Here is a 21653-nt window from a genome sequence, read left to right as displayed (position 1 = left end):
TATGGTATATAATGATATTTTGACATATGTGTATAGTGTGAAAAGATCACCACAAACTAATTAACATTTCCATCACGTCTACACAGTTACCATTATGTGTATATGTATATGTGTTGAGAAGATTTGAGATCTATCCTCTTCAAAAATTTCCAGTACACAATATTGTTAACTATGATCACCATACAACACCATACACCATACAACTATGATCCCTTTTCCAGCAACACTAGAGAAGACTCTACACATGGACGTCACCAGATGGTCAACACCAAAAACAGACTGACTATATTCTTTGCAGCCAAAGATGGAGAAGCTCTATACAGTTAGTAAAAACAAGACCGGGAGCTGATTGTGGCTCAGATCATGAACTCCTTATTGTCAAATTCAGACTTAAACTGAAGAAAGTAGGGAAAACCACTAGATCATTCAGGTATGACCTAAATCAAATCCCTTATGATTATATAGTGGAAGTGACAAATAGATTCAAGGGATTAGATCTGATAGACAGAGTGCCTGAAGAATTAGGGACGGAAGTTCATGACACTGTACAAGAGGCAGTAATCAAGACCATCCCCAAGGAAAAAAAAATGCAAAAAGGCAAAATGGTTGTCTGAGGAGGCCTTACAAATAGCTGAGAAAAGAGAAGCTTAAGGCAAAGGAGAAAAGGAAAGATATACCCATCCGAATGCAGAGTTCCAAAGAATAGCAAGGAGAGATAAGAAAGCCTTCCTCAGTGATCAATGCAAAGAAATGGAGGAAAATCATAGAATGGGAAACACTAGACATCTCTTCAAGAAAATTAGAGATACCAAGGGAACATTTCATGCAAATGAAAGTGAAGTTGCTCAATCGTGTCCGACTCTCTGCAACCCCATGGACTGTAGCCCACCAGGCTCGTCTGTCCACAGGATTTTACAGGCAAGAATATTGGAGTGGGTTGCCATTTCCTTCTCCAGGAGATCTCCCTGACCCAGGGATTAAATCCAGGTCTCCCACATTGTGGGCAGACGCTTTACCATCTGAGCCACCAGGCACAATTAAGGACAGAAATGGTATGGACCTAACAGAAGAAGATATTAAGAAGAGATGGTAAGAATACCCAGAAGAACTATACAAAAAGGGTCTTCATGATCCAGATAACCATGATGGTGTGATCACTCACCTAGAGCCAGATATCCTGGAATGCGAAGTCAAATGGGCCTTAGGAAGCATCCCTACAAACAAAGCTAGTGGAGGTGATGGAATTCCAGTTGAGCTATTTTAAATCCTAAAAGATGATGCTGTGAAAGCGCTGCACTAAATATGCCAGCAAATTTGGAAAACTCAGCAGTGGCTACAGGACTGGAAAAGGTCAGTTTTCATTTCAATCCCAAAGAAAGGAAATGCCAAAGAATGTTCAAACTACTGCACAATAACACTCATCTCGCATGCGAGCAAAGTAATGCTCAAAATTCTTCAAGCCAGGCTTCAACAGTACATGAACTGTGAACTTCCAGATGTTCACGCTGGATTTAGAAAAGGCAGAGGAACCAGAGATCAAATTGCCAACATCCATTGGATCATTGAAAAAGCAAGAGAGTTCCAGAAAAGCATCTACGTCTGCTTTATTAACTACACCAAAGCCTTTGACTGTGTGGATCACAACAAACTGTGGAAAATTCTTCAAGAGGTGGGAATACCAGACCACCGGACCTGCCTCCTGAGAAATCTGTATGCAGGTCAAGAAGCAACAGTTAGAACTGGACATGGAACAACAGAACGGTTCCAAACTGGGAAAGGAGTACATCAAGGGGGTGTATTGTCACCTTGTTTATTTAACTCATATACAGAGAAACATCATGTGAAATGCCGGGCTGGATGAAGCACAAGCTGGAATCAAGACTGCCGGGAGAAATATCAACAACCTCAGATATGCAGATGACACCACCCTTATGGCAGAAAGCGAAGAAGAACTAAAGATCCTCTTGATGAAAGTGAAAGAGGAGAGTGAAAAAGTTGGCTTAAAACTCAACATTCAGAAAACTAAGATCATGGCATCTGGTCTCATCATTACATGGGAAATAGATGGGGAAACAGTGGAAACAGCGTCAGACTTTATTTTCTTGGGCTCCAAAATCACTGCAGATGGTGACTGCAGCCATGAAATTAAAAAGACGCTTACTCCTTGGAAGGAAAGGTATGACCAACCTAGACAGCATATTAAAAAGCATAGACATTACTTCGCCAACAAAGGTCCGTCTAGTCAAAGCTATGGTTTTTCCAGTAGTCATGTATGGATGTGAGATTTGGACTATAAAGAAAGCCGAGCACCGAAGAACTAATGCTTCTGAACTGTGGTGTTGGAGAAAACTCTTGATAAGTCTCTTGGACTGCAAGGAGATCAAACCAGTCAATCCTAAAGGAAATGAGTCCTGAATATCCATTGGAAAGACTGATGCTGAAGCTGAAACTCCAATACTTTGGCCATTTGATGTGAAGAACTGACTCACTGGAAAAGACCCTGATGCTGGGAAAGATTAAAGGTGAGAGGAGAAGGTGATGACAGAGGATGAGATGGTTGTATGGCATCACTGACACAATGGACATGAGTTTGAGTAAACTCCAGGAGTTGGTGATGGACAGGGAAGCCTGGCGTGCTGCAGTCCACGGGGTCACAAAGAGTTGGACGTGACTGAACTGAACTGATGATGACCATGCTATACATTAGATCTCTAGAACTTACTCATCTTGCATAACAAAACTTTGTTCTCTTTGACTAGCATCACCCCATTATCCCCTTCCCTCTAGTCAGCTGATCTGCAACAGGAATGCCAAGACAATTCACTGGGGAGAGGATCTTCTCAATAAATGACACTGTGACAATTGGTAGTCATATGTGAGAAATGAAGCTGGACTTCTACCTCATTCCACGCACAAAAATTAAATCAAAATGGACCAAAGATCTAAATGTTGGTACTAAAATTATAAAACCTTAGAGGAAAACTTTTTTTACAACATATTTTTACATCTTCATGATCTTGGATTAGGTGATGGTTTCCTATATATGACATTAGAAGCACAACAAAGGAAAAAAAAACAGATAAACTTGACATTATCAAAATCAAAACTTATGTGCTTCAAAACATATCAGCAAGAAAATGAAAAGACAACCCAAAGAATGGGACAGAATTTCTGCAAATCATTCACCTGTAAGGAACTTGTATACAGAATACACAAAGAACTATGAAAACTCAATAATAAAAGACGTATTACCCAATTAAAAGTTGGGCAAAGGATTTGAACAGACATTTCTCCAAAGCAGATATGCAGGTGGCTAATCAGCACTAGAAAAGACGGTCAGCAGCATCACTGGCCGTCAGAGAAATGCAAGTCAAAACTACGAGACACTACCACTTCACATCCACTAAGATGTCTACAGTCAGACAGATAATAACAAGTGTTGACTAGGTAAGAAATTATAGCATGAAACATTTAAAGGTTTTCTTATGCACTGACAGTGCCTTCTAATCAACTGTACAAATAATCTGCTTCCTGATCACTACAGTATGAAGATTTCTGTACTGTTAGCAAGAACAGTCAATTTAAACTTCACTCCTTCTTTACCGAGGCACTGTTTCATTTCACACTTTGCCAGGTGTATTTATTTCTGAATGGCTTTCATAAGCAAACTATAAGAGAAAAAATTACTTAGAATAAAAAGTAAGATTTGTGTTATTTTTAATGAATTTGGAGCCTCATTATGCAATGGGGATCGTTTTAGAACGTTTTGCCTTTACTTCTTCATACTCGTATACAAAGTTCTAAATGATAATTCACTAAACTTTAAATACGTACCAAAATCTACCCTTGTTAATATGCACTGCATTGGGTGGTCAGTTGTATGCCTTGTTGTTGTTGCACCACTTTCATAACAAGATGCACAAAGATCGTAATCGTAGCAAATTAAACACTTGTATCTGCGACCTCGAAAATTTCCTTTTAAACATGCATCACAGCTGACACCTATAAAAAAAGAAATATCATTAATTAGCAGCTGTAAAAGGCCACTCTTCATTTCATTTTTATAAATAAAAAGATGCACATACAACCCCAGATTTCTTTTCCAAAATGACTGAAAACAACAATGTAAAATAATATAGGAATTTCTGTTCCCTCGATTTACACTTCTCATGGAAGTAACTTAAAATGTTTAACAAAATGTAAGAAAACTTTTAAAATGTTTTGATGAACTAGCAAGAGGGCAACAGTCGAGTGAAAGAGGAGTGAGTAACTGGCCTCACTCAGGGAGGTGGGCAGCTACTTGGGAAAGTCTGAGCTTACGTGTTCACAGCACTGCATGACAAAGCACAGGTAGCACAGACCTGCCAGGCTTGCCACGGTGGGGTCTGAACAGGCAATTCCTCATAAAGGTGAGACCCTAATACACCCTCACTATATGTGCGAGCTAGCAATCCTTAGGGGATTACAAAACTTGCCCCCTGAAATCCCCTCTGCACAAAACACCACCACCACCACCACCACCCTAAAAAGTTATAACTATCAGTACAAACCAGTCCAGATTTCACATAAGTGAAAAATCCAAATTCAGACTTCCAAATGGTTCTAGGTCAAGAATTTAGAATAGTCCTAAATAAGCACCGGCACCAAGCATCAGACAAATAAAATTTCAAGGAATGACAGTTCATGCACAAAATACCAACAAAAGCTTAGATACCACCAGAAAGAAGTTTGTAAGAATAAGCAGCAGAATCAGAATGGCAAAGAGTTGATAGCAGAACTGAATATCAAATACTAACAGTTTAAAACAATAAAAGAGGAGCTTAAAAAGAGGCAACCAACATATTTGAAAATGTACCAAATATCTCAATATGCAAAATTTGAAACTTAATGGGCAGGTATAATAGCAAGAAAGCCTTTTATTTACATGTGATATGCCTGTTTATATAGAAAACTCCTGCTAAATTATCAGAATTAAGTATTTTAAGCAAGGTAGCCAAACATAAACACCAATAAAATACTGATTGATTTTTCATTCCAAAAAAGACAAGTATATTTTAAAAATGCCATTTGAGTCTACTGATATGAGGTACTCATGTGCTGTGTGCTAAGTCGCTTCAGTCGTGTCTGACTCTTTGCGATCCCGTGGACTGTAGCACGCCAGGCTTCTCTGTTCATGGATTTCTCCAGGCAAGAGTACTGGAGTGGGTTGCCGTGTCCTCCTCCCATATGAGGTACCCAGATTAGTCAAATTCACAAAGAACGAAACAAGCCCCTCCCAAACCCAGAGCAGAACAGTAGTTAGCAGAGACTGGGTGGAAGGGGAGAGAGGGAGTACTGTTTATTGGGTTTCAGTCTGGGATAATGAAAAAATTCTGGAGATGGATAGTGGTGATAGCTGCACAACAATGTGAAAGTACTAATTCCACGCACTTAACTATATGCTAATGGGTTAAAACGACAGAGTTTACGTTGTGCTTATTTTACCACAATAAAAAAATTACATCATTTGTAGTAGTATTTCTGAAAAGTGCCTATGAATAAACCTAACCAAAGATACGCAGCCCTTTATGAAATAAATTAGTAAAAATGTGTTCAAAGACATTAAATAGCTTTTAAAAAATAAAAACACCAGGTTCACTGACTAGAAGGTTCAACATAATAAAATACCAATTCTCCCCCAAACTGATCAGCAGATTTAGTACAATTCTAATAAAAAGACAATCACAAAAGAATTTTTTGTGGAACATAAGCTGACTCAAATCTTTACACAATTTGCAAAGGGTCAAAAATAGCCAAGCCATTCCTGAAGAGGTAACAAGATGGAGGGATTTGCTTAACATACCAAGAGCTATTATAAAGCTACGGTAATTTAGATAGTAGGATACTGGCTTAGAGACAGACAAACTGACCAAAGCAACAGAACAGAAAGCCCTTAAACTGGTGCTCAGATGGTAAAGAATCTGCCTGCAATGCAGGAGACCCAGATTTGACCCCTGGGTACGGAAGATCCCCTGGAGGCAGGAATGGCAACCCATGCCAGTATTCTTTAGGATTGACTGGTTGGATTTTCTCACAGTTCAAGAGACTCTCAAGAGTCTTCTCCAACACCACAGTTCAAAAGCACCAATTCTTTGGCGTTCAGCTTTCTTTATGGTCCAACCCTCACATCCATACATGACTACTGGAAAAACCATAGCTTTGACTAGACGGACCTTTGTTGGCAAAGTAATGTCTATGCTTTTTAATATGCTGTCTAAGTTGGTCAGCTTTTCTTCCACGGAGCAAGTGTCTTTAAATTTCATGGCTGCAGTCACCATCTGCAGTGATTTTGGAGCCCAAGAAAATAAAGTCTGTCACTGTTTCCCCATCTATTTGCCATGAAATGATGGGACCAGATGCCATGATCTTAGTTTTCTGAATGTTGAGTTTTAAGCCAACTTTTCACTCTCCTCTTTCACTTTCATCAAGAGGATCTTTAGTTCTTCTTCGCTTTCTGCCATAAGGGTGGTGTCATCTGCATATCTGAGGTTATTGATATTTCTCCCGGCAGTCTTGATTCCAGCTTGTGCTTCATCCAGCCCAGCATTTCGCATGATGTACTCTGCATATGAGTTAAATAAACAAGGTGACAATACACCCCCTTGATGTACTCCTTTCCCAGTTTGGAACCGTTCTGTTGTTCCATGTCCAGTTCTAACTGTTGCTTCTTGACCTGCATACAGATTTCTCAGGAGGCAGGTCCGGTGGTCTGGTATTCCCACCTCTTGAAGAATTTTCCACAGTTTGTTGTGATCCACACAGTCAAAGGCTTTGGTGTAGTTAATAAAGCAGACGTAGATGCTTTTCTGGAACTCTCTTGCTTTTTCAATGATCCAATGGATGTTGGCAATTTGATCTCTGGTTCCTCTGCCTTTTCTAAATCCAGCGTGAACATCTGGAAGTTCACAGTTCACGTATATTGAAGCCTGGCTTGAAGAATTTTGAGCATTACTTTGCTCGCATGCGAGATGAGTGCAATTATGCAGTAGTTTCAACATTATTTGGCATTGCCTTTTTTTGGCATTGGAATGAATTCCACTGACCTTTTCCAGTCCTGTAGCCACTGCTGAGTTTTCCAAATTTGCTGGCATATTTAGTGCAGCGCTTTCACAGCATCATCTTTTAGGATTTAAAATGGCTCAACTGGAATTCTATCACCTCCACTAGCTTTGTTTGTAGTGATGCTTCCTATGAACCAGTCAATCCTAAAGGTAATCAGTCCTGAATATTCACTGGAAGGACTGATGCTGAAGCTGAACCTCCAATACTTTGGCCAGCTGACTGATTGGAAGAGATCACGATGCTGGGAAAGATTAAAGGCAAGAGGAGAAGGGGATGACAGAGGACGAGATGGCTGGATGGCATCACCGACTCAATGGACATGAGTTTGAGCAAGCTCCGAGAATTGGTGATAGACAGGGAAGCCTGGCGTGCTGCAGTCCACGGGGTCGGAAAGAGTTGGATATGAATGAGTGACTGAACTGAACTGAACCAGTATTTTTGCCTGGAAAATCCCATGGACAGAGGAGCCTGACAGGCTACATACAGTCCAAGGGGTCACAGAGCTGGATATGACTGAGTGACTAACACACACACAAACAGATGCAGACATGTTGAAATCTGTGTCACAACAGTAAGGTCACTAGAGATCAGTGGGGAAAAGAGGGAGTAGACAGTAAATGGTACTAAGACAGGTGATCTCCCTGCCATATACGGGGACAACAGAGTTGGATCTCACCCACAGATTCCACACACAGGAATCAATTCCATCCACAGATTCCACACACAGGAATCAAATCCAGATGGTTTAAAGACAAGTGTGAAAGAGAAGTGAGAAAAATCTCTGAAGACAATATAGGGGAATATTTTTATAAACCCAGAGTAAGAAACCATTTCCTTAACACACACACACACAGGGCCCAATAAAGGGACACATTCAACCACATTAAAATTATGACTTTTCCTTCACTTTTGATATCCTGAAAGTGAAGTAAAAGTGAAGTCGCTCAGTTGTGTCCGACTCTTAGCGACCCCGTGGACTGTAGCCCAACGGGCTCCTCTATCCATGGAATTCTCAAGGCAAGAATACTGGAGTGTGTTCCCATTTAATATCCTAGAGTGATGGAAAAGACAAGGCCCAGAATCTGGCGACAAATAAAACATACATGACAGACAAGAGTTGGCTATACAGGATACACTAAGGAACTCAAACATTTCAGGAAGAAAATGACCAACATCCAATAGGGAAATGGGCAAAGACTTCAATGGGCCCTATAAAGAACAGCAAACAAAACTGACCAATAGATACATGAAACGATGTTCAATCTCATTAGTCATCAAAGTGCAAATAAAAACACCATGAGCCATTATTTTACATCGACTGACTGCAAAATCCTAGAAGCCTCTTGCTATCAAGTGCTAGTGAAGACTAGGAGCAACAGACACGCTTCTATGTCACTGCTGGGGACATCTGTCAGCAAAACCATTTTGCAAATTTTATTCACATTCTAGTCAAGTTAAACATGTACAATTACTATGTCTCTGCAATTCAATTCAAATCAATTCCCTGGGCCATCTTTTGCCCAGGAGCATCAGAAGAATGTAAAAGAATTTTCACAGTGGTTTTTGTAATTGAATAAAAACGCTGTTAACAACCCAAAGGCCCATCAGACAGTCCATTATGGAATGAATTAAAAGATAATAGGGACTTCCCTGGTGGTCCAGTGGGTAAGACTCCAACCTCCCAATGCAGGGGATCTGGTTCATTCCTGGTCAAGGAACTAGATCTGGTATGTCCCAACTAAGATGCCTGCTTGCCACAAGGGAGATTCTGCGAGCTGTAAAGTAGACCCAGTGCAGCCAAAATAAATAAATATTAGAAAAAAAAAAAAAACAACAATGAATGATAGCCTAAAACAGGGGATGAAGACAGGCATAAAATCAAACTAAGTTCTAAAACAAGTTAGAAGATACATGCCATGGAGGAAAAGAAGTAAAAAAGGATAAACAGTGTGGACAAAGAAAGCTCACTGAAAAGGATGATGAGCAAAAAGATGGACTACTTCAAAATTTGCCTATTCAAAGCAGCCTCCAAGCATGACAATGCACAACACTGAAGATACTGAAAAGGGGTAAGTACCTATTTATTTAGATTCACAAATGAAAGTTTAATTTAACAGGATATAGTAACTTTGCCAAATAAAATGTAGTGTGAACTAAGCTACACCTCTTTAGGGTGCCAGAAAGGTAAGCTCAGGTTTGAACACTAACTTTTTGGAGTGTCCACCCCATCTGACAGAAAGGCTTCCCAGGCGGCGTTAACCTTTCTGTCTGTGCGGAGACTTAAGAGACATGACTTTGATTCCTGGGGTGGGAAGATCCTCCGGAGGAGGGCATGGCAACCCACTCTAGTATTCTTGCCTGGGAATCCCATGGACAGAGGACCTTGGCAGGCTATGGTCCATGGGGTCCCAAAGAGTTGGACATGACCAAAGGGAGTTAGTACGCATGCATACTGCATAGAGCAAATGAAACCTAACATTTTTTAAATCCAGGAGACCTCAGTGCTATCATCTAGTGGTCCTACAGCCTTGGCTCTTAAGGTGATATTTTAATTGACAACATTTGAACTCTTGTTTCTATTATGATACTTTTTCTATAGGAATTTTGGTTTTCAGCGTTGTAAATATTTCTTTTCAATATCACCAGAAGCAGTTTCATTCTTCCTATCAAGGAAATGATCATTCTACATATGCCACATGTATGTTCTGTTTCAGATTTCCTGAGCCTCTTGGTACAGGTGGAACACTGTTATTAACCAAGGAACTGTGCAATGAAGAGCTGGCTTATTTTCCCTGTTAGGGTAGACAGGAAGGGAGCAAATTTTGTTAGTCTGTGTTATACAAGTGATTTCTGACAGATATACTTAAAAGAGATTCTGTTCTGAGTGAGAAATGTGGGGTCCTTTTCTAAGCTAAACGAGATTTAGTCATTTCAGGTGGGGGCAGAGAGAGAGAGGATTGCTACTGAGAAACTGTAGCAAGCCTATGCATGCTTCTTCCATGCTGTTTAGAGACTCTGAGCCTGGCGTGCTGCAGTCCACAGGGCTGCAAAGAGTCAGATGCCAGTGAGCGACTGACTGAATGAACTGTACTGAGCTACTATCGAGAGAGGTGGTATGGAATCTTCTCTCAAGTCAGATACTGTCTAAAGCTTGTGATGACAAATTAGACGTGTTAAACTGGCAGAGCTATTACAATGAGAAGAAGTAGCAGGATATAAGGAAAACTATATGTAAGGAAATATTTTTACTTCCCTGACTTCTTATTCATATTACACTCATCACCAAAACACATCCCATATAGTATACTTGCCACCATGGATAATTACAGTTACTTTTACTTGTATTTTGAGAAACCCTGCTGAGAATTTACCTAACATAACATTTAATGGTCTGACTGAAATATATATTTTTGTTTAAAATAGTGATCTTGAATCACAAAAGTTGTTAAATGTCTTTCAGTGTTTAAGAAGTTAAAAAATATACTTTGGGGGTGGGGGTGGGATGGGGCAGGAGGCTTGGAGGATGTTAGTTTCCCAACCAGTGATAGAACCCAGGCCCATGGCAATGAAACCACCAGGTTCTAACCCTGGACTGCCAGGGAATTCCCAGAAAACATACATTTTCAAAATGACTCAAAACTAGTAGTTTAAAAAAAAAAGAATTCCATTTCTTTAACGGTGGTTTTTGTTCGTGCTTTGGGGGGCTGTATCGAGTCTTCACTGCTGAGCAGGCTTTTTCTCTAGTTGCAGGGCACGGGGTTCTCACTGCAGCGGGTTTTCTCACTGCAGAGCACAGGTTCTAGGTGCACAGGCTTCTTCTAGTTGCAGCATAAGGGCTCACTAGTCGCGGCTCCCAGGCTCTAGAGCGCAAGCGCAATAGTTGCAGCACATGGGCTTAGCTGCTCCCCAGTATGTGGGATCTCCTGGATCAAGGACCGAACCCGTGTCTCCTGTGTTGGCAGGTGGATTCTTTATCACTGAGCCACCAGGGAAACCTGAACCCCAATTCCTTGAAGGGCTAACAGTTATTTAATGTTAAAAAGCTGAAGGCAACTAGATGGTGGTACTGCCATTCTCCAGGCAAGAATACTGCAGTGGGTTGCCATTTCCTTCTCCAGGGAACTCTATATAATATACATCCTGCAAAAACTGAGTTAACCAAATAATAAAATATGTAAGTCATCCTTGAATAATCTGGCTTTAGCCATACCATCATAAACAAATTCAGACAATTATTACTTCGTAAAATGGAAACAAGCACAAACTACATCTTTTTAAAAAACATTTTACTTTAAGTACAGTTGATTTACACTGTTGTATTAATTTCTGCTATATAGAAAAGTGATTCAGTTATACGTGTGCATAGTCTTTCCTATTCTTTTCCAGTATGGTTTATCACAGGATATTGAGTGTAGTTCTCTGTGATGTACAGGAGGACCTTGCTGTTTATTCATCCTATATATAACAGTTTACACCTGCTAATCCCAAACTCCCAATCCTTCCCTTCCCCAGCCCCCTCCCCAATGGCAACTACAAATCTGTTCTCTGTCTCTGCGAGTCTATTTCTGTTTTGCAGGTAAGTTCATCTGTGTCATGTTTTAGATTCCACATATAAACAATATCATATTGTCTTTCTCTGATGTACTCCACTTAGTATGATAATCTCTAGGTCTATCCATGTTGCTGCAAATGACATTACTTCAGTCTTTTTCATGGCTGAGTAATATTCCATTATATACAAACACGGACACACACACCATGTCTACACCTGCACAAGCCACATCTTAAAGTTATGGTAGGATATTTGTGATTCCCCACCTGATCAAGTTCACCTAATAGGACTTTTCCAGTGGTTAAGACTCCATGCTCCCAATGCAGAATACACAAGTTCGATCACTGGTTGGGGAACTAAGAACCCACCATGCTGTGTTGCACAGCCAAAAAACAAATGCTGGGAAACATAGCTTAACCTCAATTTCGACACTGCCATATGTGAAAGTTACATAAAAACAATGGTGTATATTTGATAACCCCTACTATAAAAGGTGTATCTAAACACATTCATATCCTCAACACTTATATTTAGCAGTTCTGTAAAATAAATACATAAAACCTATGAACTAAAATTAAAGGAAAAAATCCCCTCTAGTGGGAACAGATATTTAAAAAGCCACTGAAATAATACATAAAGTCTTCTCTTTTTCTAATGTTCTAAAATAAAGGCCTATTACTTATAAACACGTGCATTACACATACATTTATTTATCTTTTAAAAGAAACACCCAGAGGTTGACATAGCTTTTCCTTAACAGAGAGGCAGTGTGAAAAGAAGGTTGATAAAGGGAAAGCCACCTGTCAAGATAAATAGTGAAAGAACACAACGGGAAGAGACTGTACCCCTAATCTGAAGCCCTGGGATTATTCAGCATTTGCCACTGACAAGCTATCCTGACTGCCAGATACCATGCAATCTGGAGTGAAGGTCCTCCTTTTATTCTAGTCAAGTATCTCTTCAGGGCCTATGGATGTTTAAATAAGTGTGCCTTTTAAAAAATGAATGTGTGTGTGTGTGTGTGTTATATTGTGCGTGTGTGTGTGATGTTATATTCCCAGAGGTTCTTTGCATTTAGATGGTTGAAAAATCATGCAATCTTTTGAAAAGGTTCTTAACTGAACATAGAAGCAAATAAAGAAATGAACTATGGTAACTCAGTGAAAAGCACTAGCAGCCAGAATTAAAGACAATGATCAAGGGATATTACTAGAAATAAAACCGCTGGAACCTAAGACAAATTTTATAATGCTTCCCAAGCTGGGAGCCTAGTTCAGGAGCAGAAAGCTTTAAAGAAGTACAGGGGGAAATATACTCAATCATGCATTGCAAAGGTAAAGTAACTCAAGGAGTTCTTTTTGAAGACAAAAACACACAAAAACCCTACTTATTTTTAGACTTAGGAACAGAATCTTCCCCTGCCAATTAAATATACACATAACTCTATATATGTTTATTAAAAAAAAAAAACTACGCCTTATGACAAAGGGAAACTCAAAAGGAGAGAAAATTGGGTAGACAGACCCATACAAATACACCATTCAAGAAAAGACCTATAGTTAAAGGGATTCCAGGGGCAGAGAAAAAGAGGTAAATAGATTGTGCAGTGTGTTCTTAACACTTAGCAGACTTGCTTGAACCTGTGATACATTTACCTGGCTGAGCATTTAAAACAACCTTTTCTGTACTGGGATTTAGCTTTCTTTTACTTTATTGTTTTCAAGTGGAATTCCATGAGTGTGGTGACATGTCACAACAAGGAGCATCCATCTATCCTTCCATTATGTATAAAATATAGCAGTGAATAAAGGCCTGTGCCACACAGAGCTAATACTCTAGTGGTAGCCCAGAGAATCTTCTTCATTACTGCATTAATTTTCACATCAAAGTCATGAGGTAGCTGGAAATTATGATAAAATTTCTTTCATGGTTATGGACGATTCAAAGCTAGTTCATATCTGCCCAACAAACCAGACAGAAAGGCAGGAACTGGACACTGTATTTAAGACATTCCTTCCTTATGCATTCTGTCAAAGAGGGAAGTTTAATTCATTTCTAAAAGTTTTTAGTGCAGCAGAATTTGCTCCATTTTGGAACAACTGGATGTTTTGCTTAGTTTTAAAGACCTGTTCCATGCTCTTATTTCATAGAAATGCAATACTGGCCTGGGAACAGAAACACATCTTAGTAACAATGAACGTGCTCATGAGCAAGCTTAGTAAGGAATAGTCTTTCAGAACCCCTTATCTGGAAATAGAGAAGCTTCAATCTACTATTATACTCAGCCATGTTTAGAGCTATTTTCTGACTCACACATAAAATGAAGGAAGAAGAGGTGTGTAAGGAATGCCTGGGACAATGTAGGAATTCAGTGGGTATCTGCTGAATGAATGAAGTGGATGAAAAGAAAAAGGGACATTCTCCCAGAGTAATTAGATAAGAGCTCAAAAGAGAGAAGGGAAACAGGGATTAATGTGTGTCCATAATAGACTTTTTGATGTAAGAATAACTCAATGATGAAAGTAGTCGGGGGAAAGAAGGGATTGAACAACAGGTACTTGTTTCCCCTAGAAGAAAAGAAAATTAAGTCAGTAAAAATGCTGTGCCAAATACTTCTAAGCATGAGCCCCCATTTGGCAGCATCGGCCCAGAAGACTTAGCTGCCAGCCATATAAACGACGAGGTTGTTCTTCAGAAACACATTTTTTGTCAGCCACAATTTTGCGTTGACAATTTCACATGTAAAAGCTGAAAATAAAGCCTCCAGTAGTTTGAAATATGTGTGCATCTTTATTTAAGTTGCTTGAAACAATGCACATTAATCAGAATCACTGCCGTTTCTTTGTGACCCTATGGACTGTAGCCCACCAAGCTCCTCTGTTCATGGGATTCCCCAGACAGGAACACAGAGTGGATTGCCACGCCCTCCTCCAGGGGATCTTCCCAACCTAGAGATGAAACCTGAGTCTCTTAACGTCTTCTTTATTAGCAGGTGGGTTCTTTACCACTAGGTGCTGCTGCTACTGCTAAGTCACTTCACTCGTGTCCGACTCTGTGCAACTCCACAGATGGCAGCCCACCAGGCTCCCCCGTCCCTGGGATTCTCCAGGCAAGAACACTGGAGTGGGTTGCCATTTCCTTCTCCAATGCATGAAAGGGAAAAGTGAAGTTGCTCAGTCGTGTCCGACCCTCAGTGACCCATGGACTGCAGCCTTCCAGGCTCCTCCGTCCATGGGATTTTCCAGGCAAGAGTACTGGAGTGGGATGCCATTGCCTTCTCCGTTACCACTAGCACCACCTGTAAAAAATATATTACGTTTCAAACTGATTGAGGCCGGTCTGAAAAATTAAACCCTTTAAATGGGTATAAAATGCCACTGGAGACTCTCCTTCAGATCATCTCCACCTAGCTTTGATCTTTCACTAACCAATTAGTGTTTAACTGAACTTGATGCCTGAGGCACCTGGAAAGGGCTTGTCACTGAACAGTTGTTCTTTTACATGTGAGTAAACTGAGGTCCACAAGCACTAAGTGACCTGCTCCAAAGGCAAACAGTCATGAAGTGACAAACTGAGCCTCTGATAACAGTAAATCTGTTATTTGTGTATCTGTTTCAGAAGTAGATGTCTTCAGAACTTTTTATTTACTATGGCACAGAGATACACATTTAATATTATGTTTATTGTTCTCTTAATTCTTTATTTTCTAAGAGAGCTTAATTCTACCAATCATATAACTTCTCTAAAATGAAACTCTGAGCTTGAGGAATTACTTTCAAGGTAGGTGTTAATAGATATTTGCTTATTTATTTCCAGAGGTTGATAATCAATCAAACACAGCTCTACCTGAAGTCACTAATTTATAAGTTCTTATTCTAGAGTACTATTCTCTTAACTTTTTGAAAACCCATGTCATATACTGGTAAATACTTGAAAACATTACTATCTCCTTTGTTTAAAATTTCAGTAAGCAAGAAACATGTCAGGCCTCACTCTTTCAAATCACAGCATAATATCAATATGATTCTCAAATATATAATTTATTTTTAATTTTGTTTTTGTCAAATGTATAAGGAAATACACATATATACATCTTTAGACAAGGGAATCAACAGCCTATCACACATGACATCATTGCATAACGAAAGTCTAGAATATTGCATAATGAAATTCTAGAATATTGTGCTCCAACAAATTGCTATTATCACGTGTTAAGTCTGTACAAAAACAGGCTGTAAAAGGATATATACCACATGGAAGCATTTATGTAAGTTTTAAACTATACAACACAATGCTCTATAGTTACAGTGTATGGACACATACTTATGTAGAAAGCATGCTGAAATGTGGATGGAAAGGATACACACCAACTCCCAAGAAACAATGACATCTGGGAGGTAGGGAGAAAAAGGAAAGAAACAATGGAATCAAGAAAGAGTACAAAGTGGAAGCTGTCCACATCAGCACTTTCTATATGTTTTCAATGTTTCATTAAGAAAAAACCCACCATAACCTAATGTAGACAAAACTCCACCATCCCATCTCAACTTGTACAGGAGCATAGAAGGTGTCAGGATGGTTGGTTTTACACTGAGGTATAAATGGGTAAAACAGTTGACTCAGTGCAATTACAGAATACAACTAGTGTCTTTTTGGCCCCAGAGATGGATTCTGTATCCCATACGTGTTAATTTTTGCTGAAGTATAAACTCATCACTGAGTTTCAAGCCAAGTGTTCACAGAATGACTTCTCCCAAGCACAGTGCATCATCTGGGCATGCTGGACCCCACACAGACAACACGGAAAGCCTACTAGAGGGCAGTGACAACGAGGCAAGCTGCCGTTCAGAAAGCCTTCCTGTCACACACAGTACAAGGAGCAGTAGGGGACTCTCTGCCTTTCCTGGAAAGACAGACTACACATATTTGCTAGAGAGAAGAATGTCACAACTAAAGGGTGAGACATGCTTAATGGGATTTGTGCCCCCCGCCTTGGGTAAAACAGTTTAAACCCTTTAAATCTGATTTTCTGCAACTGTTTTAGGGTAAGCTTGAGGAATTACTAGAAAACCACTAGATGAATAGGGAGGGAGCAGAAAACATACTACTTAATGGTTATTTGAGCTAGAAATGTCTGCATACTTATTTGTGATAAATTCCCAGTCTGTATGTGTCAGCTCTACTAGAGTGTAAAGGATTTGTCCTCCATGGATATTAGGAGATAATTTCACATTAAATTACCATAACAACATTATCTCAATGAACATAAGTTTCTGAGCACCTACAGTACCCATTTAGTGCCTGAAGTTTAAAAGGGAAGACAAGTAAACAGGCAATTAAAATACAGTATGAAGAGTGAGTGGCAGAGAACTTTGGGAACACATCAACAGATAAGAGCAACACAAGATGACCTGTTCTGGTGAGAGGGTCCAACAGAGCCCCACCGTCAGCAGCACCCTGACACAAGGCTCATGGCAGGCAGGCCCTAAGCACCTTGTCCTCAAAACGCCAAGGAACAACTTCAGGTCCCTTTGTTCCACGTTTCTTCCACGCAGAGCAGTTACTCTAAATCCATTCTCAGAAACCCATGCATAGCTTAAGACAAGAATCAAGTCACTGCCTCCTCTGTTCTTGGTGGACCAATTTCAAACCTAATAGGTCTTCAAAAATCCTGCCTTCAACTGTTAGGTTATGATTATGTCTGCTCTAGTTCCTTCACTGATTTTGAACCCAAGGGACCTATAACAGATAGGAAACTCTGGAGAGGACTAGGCATAATGCAAAGTCAGAGACTGCTCTGGCAATAGAAGGGAAGCAGCTTATGCCTGGCTTAGAACACACACTAGCCTAACTTTGGATCTGAGGCGGTGATGAGACAGGAAAGATACTATAAACTGTTAGGCTGATCTTTGGGAGATTTCTTTTGAGAGAGGACATGTCTTTCTGTTATGGAGAGTGATACACAACCGTATGGAACAGAAGACAGAAAAGGACTAAGCATAAAAGCAAATGAGAACAATAAGCAGTGCCTGCACAGTTTGAAGCAGCTCTCTAGGAAACCAAGTTAACTATTACTAAAAGTACCCAAAACTAAAAAACCAAACACTGGCTTTACCATAGATTTTTTTTGGCTGTGCCGTGCTGCTCATGGCATTTTAGTTCCCTGACCAGGGATAGAACCCAGGCCCTCGGCAGTGAGACAGCATTACCACTGGACCACTAGAAAACTCCCTCACAAATATTCATGTTTCTTCTTCCCTCCACTTGTGAACATTTTTAGCCGTGGTTCTGAGCATGACTCTGGTAGGGCAACATTCAGAAGATGTACCCAGATGACAATATACCCATAATGACTTGAAAATACAACACTCAAAAGAACGGTTCCTCCACTTAAAAAGGATGGCAATAAGGCATAGCCTTACAAGCTAAAAACTCAAGTGCAAACTTCAAGAGGATGTAAATAAATAACTTTATCAGCAAGGATGTGAATCCTGCCTGAAACTACTTAACTGGTCTTTGCTTTCCTCATTAACCAGAAGAAAAAAAGCACATACCAATCTCTGTATTGCAGGATTGTAACAAGCACGTGAGGGTTAACTTCTCTTCCCCTCCTTCACATTCCAGAGTTATGTGAAGTAGAATAGGCTGCTGGTCAGTACTACTGCTTCTCAGCTCCAAGCCTCCCCTTCTATATTGTTTCCTACAATGCTGGCCCAGGAGGTTGTCCTCGATGGGGTCATTTTGCTCCCCCAGGGGATATCTGGCCACATATGGAAACATTTGGGTGTGGGGTGTGTACTAGAATCAAGTGGGTAAAGGCCAGGGATGTTACTAAACATCCTATGAAGCACGAGACAGCCACCTGGCCCAAGATGCAATGGTGCTGAGGCTGAGGAACAATGGTCTAGGGTCTGGGGTCTGCAACGTTCATATCCCCTTGGCAGCTGGCTCCTGGTTTACATCTGCCAATGGGAGGTTCGAGAGGGAGACAGAGTATTCCTCCACCAGCAGAGGGGTTCTAGCATCAATCGCTCTGGCGTTCTCATCACCAACCAGCTATATCCCCAGACGCCAAGTACCAACTGTGCTGGGGTAGGCCCAGGGAAGCAGGAGTCTCTGAACTCTTAAAATTCTAGTACCCCGATCTTTTTCTTTTTCGCAATGACAGAAATATCTGTTTATCTGTACTGCCCAATATAACAGCCACCAGGCTCTGTAAAATCTGTAAAAATCCCTTGTCAGCTTACAGAGCATAGAAGCTGTGCTGGTCCAGCAGCTACAAGCCTACCAGGCAACCAGATCTGGTTTCCAAATAGCATTCTCCACTGGATGGATGGAGGAACTAGAGGTCCTTGGAGAAAAGGATGACTCCAGAGGAATTACAGCAGGGCAAGCTCATAAGGAGGCTATAATGTCTAGTTCTAGAATGAATGATCCAGGAAAAATGATGGAGACATGTCAAAGGACACAGAAGAAACCTGAATGAGGTTTCCATGGTTCAAATCTGGGACAATTTGAGCATCAAAATCAATAATAAAGAAAAATAATGCCCACTTTCAAGTACAGAAATCCATGTGTCCATACTGATATAAATGAATAAAAAAAAAGGAGAAGGAAAAAATTTCCATGTAGTAGATACATCAACTAGAACTTACATTCCAACTCCAAGATCATCAGCTCTGGACCTGAACTGTCCAGTATATGCTAGCCACTAGCCACATGTGATCATTTAAATGTGATTTGTTAAAATCAAATAAAGACAATTTCCTGGTGGTCCAGTGCTTAGGGATCCACACTTCCACTGTAGGGGGTGCAGGTGTGATCCCTCATTGGGGAACAAAGATCTTGCAAGCTGCGCAGCATGGCCAAAACAAACAATAATAATAAAATTCAGTTCCACACTGAATTCCACAGCCTTATTTCAAGGTTTCACACAGTGCACTGGACAATCTATTTGAGACTGAGCTGTAATTTTGTGACAATAAGGTCTAGAACAGATAAGGTAAGACCTAATTTTGTTCATTTCTGAAAATCAAATTTAGTATTGGAATTTTTTATTCATTTAATTGGAGGCTAATTACAATATTATGGTGGTTTTGCCATACATTGAATCAGCCACAGGTGTACATGTGTCCCCCTCCCACCCTGTCCCAAACCTCCCCCCCAACCCATCCCTCTGGGTCATCCTAGGGCACTGGCTTTGAGCGCCCTGTCTCATGCATCGAACCTAGACTGACGATCTGTTTCACATATGGCCATATACGTGTTTCAATGCTATTCTCCCAAGTCATCCCACCCTTGCATTCTCCCACAGAGTCCAAAAGTCTGTTCTTTCTATCTGTATCTCTTTTGCTATCGTGCACATGGTGTCATCGTTACCATCTTTCTAAATTCCATATGTATGCATTAATATACTGTACTGGTGTTTTACTTTCTGACTTACTTTGCTCTGTATAATAGGCTCCAGTTTCATCCACCTCATTAGAACTGACTCAAATGTGTTCTTTTCAAGAGCTGAGAAATATTCCATTGTGTATATGTACCACAGCTTTCTTATCCATTCATCTGCTGATGGACATCTAGGTTGCTTCCATGTCCTGGCTATTATAAACAGTGCTGCGATGAACACTAGGGTACACATGTCTCTCCGGTTTTCTCAGTGTGTATGCCCAGCTGTGGGATTGCTGGGTCGTATGGCAGTTTAATTCCAGTTTTTAAAGGAATCTCCACACTGTTCTCCATAGTGGCTGTACTAGTGTGCATTCCCACCAACAGTGTAAGAGGGTTCCCTCTTCTCCACACCCTCTCCAGCATTCATTGTAGACTTTTTGATAGCAGCCATTCTGACCGGTGTGAGATGGTACCTCACTGTGGTTTTGATTTGCATTTCTCTGATAATGAGTGATGCTGAGCATCTTTTCATCTGTTTCTTAGCCATCTGTTATGTTTTCTTTGGAGAAATGTCTGTTTAATTCTTTGGCACATTTTTTGATTGGGTTGTTTATTTTTCTGGTACTGAGCTACATGAGCTGCTTGTATATTTTGGAGATTAATTCTTTGTCAGTTGTTTCATTTACTATTATTTTCTCCAATTCTGAAGGCTGTCTTTTCACCTTGCTTATAAAGACAATTTCATAAGGATAAGGAGAGTAAAAGTAAACAACAGCAACAAAAATTTGGAAGCTGGAAAGCAGATGGATGAGTGGCAACTGAGTCAGGAGGCTGGAAAAAGATGAACCCTCATAAAAAGGTAAAAGCAAAGGGTAAAAAGGAGAAAGCAAAGAAACCACCCAATATTCAATACAAATTCAACAAAGTGTCCAGGACTGGCAGTATCAGGTATTGCTGGAACTTGGGTTAGAGAAGAGAACTGTCTAAAGATGAAAGATGTAAAAAGCTCTTCCAGAAGCAGTTAAATTTGTACATTGCCTTTCAGACATCCTCTACTTCAAGTGGAAACAAGAAGTTTACTCATTAAAGGGTAAAACAGGGCCTCTAACCTAGGGAACTCAAGGCACTGTTGACAAGATAGTAGTATACACAGTTTACTGAACAAAGAAGAGTTTGTGTTAAATCGTAACTAAATTATTCTCAGAAGGAGAAGGTGAAAAGAGAATAGAACATTAAAGGGAAGAAAACTGGAACTCCAGCGTCAATAGCCTGAAAGCAACCTTACACTTAAAGGAAGCAGAAAAAGAACAAACAAAAGACAAGTTAGTAGAAGAAACGGTATCATAAAGATGGAAGCAGAAATAAATGAGAGAGACTGAAAAAGAAAAACCAAAACAGAAAAAAGATCAATGAAACTAAGAGCTACTTGTTTTGAAAAGATAAACAAAATTGTTAAACTTTTAGCCAGACTCATCAAGGAAAAAAAAACCTAAATCAATAAAATTACAAATGAAAAAGAAGTTACAAGTAATGCCACAGAAATACAAAGGATCATAAGAGATTATTACAATTATACACCAAAAAATAGACAACTTAGAATAAATGGACC

At 40.0% G+C, this 21653-nt stretch overlaps 1 protein-coding gene across 2 annotated transcripts in view; it reads right to left on the bottom strand.

Moving 5' to 3' along the window:
• The window catches only part of KCMF1 (potassium channel modulatory factor 1), a 78211-nt gene that overhangs the window by 29311 nt on the left and 27247 nt on the right, over positions 1-21653 (bottom strand). For both annotated transcript variants that reach the window (XM_069583085.1, XM_069583086.1), the window contains exon 2: positions 3835-4002. In XM_069583085.1, coding sequence (XP_069439186.1) covers positions 3835-4002 — 168 coding nt within the window. The remainder of the gene's footprint in view (positions 1-3834; positions 4003-21653) is intronic.

This window comes from Ovis canadensis, chromosome 3 (genome assembly GCF_042477335.2).
Source record: "Ovis canadensis isolate MfBH-ARS-UI-01 breed Bighorn chromosome 3, ARS-UI_OviCan_v2, whole genome shotgun sequence".
In the NCBI taxonomy this organism is placed as follows: Eukaryota; Metazoa; Chordata; class Mammalia; order Artiodactyla; family Bovidae; genus Ovis; species Ovis canadensis.
This window is presented reverse-complemented; position numbering and strand designations above follow the sequence as displayed.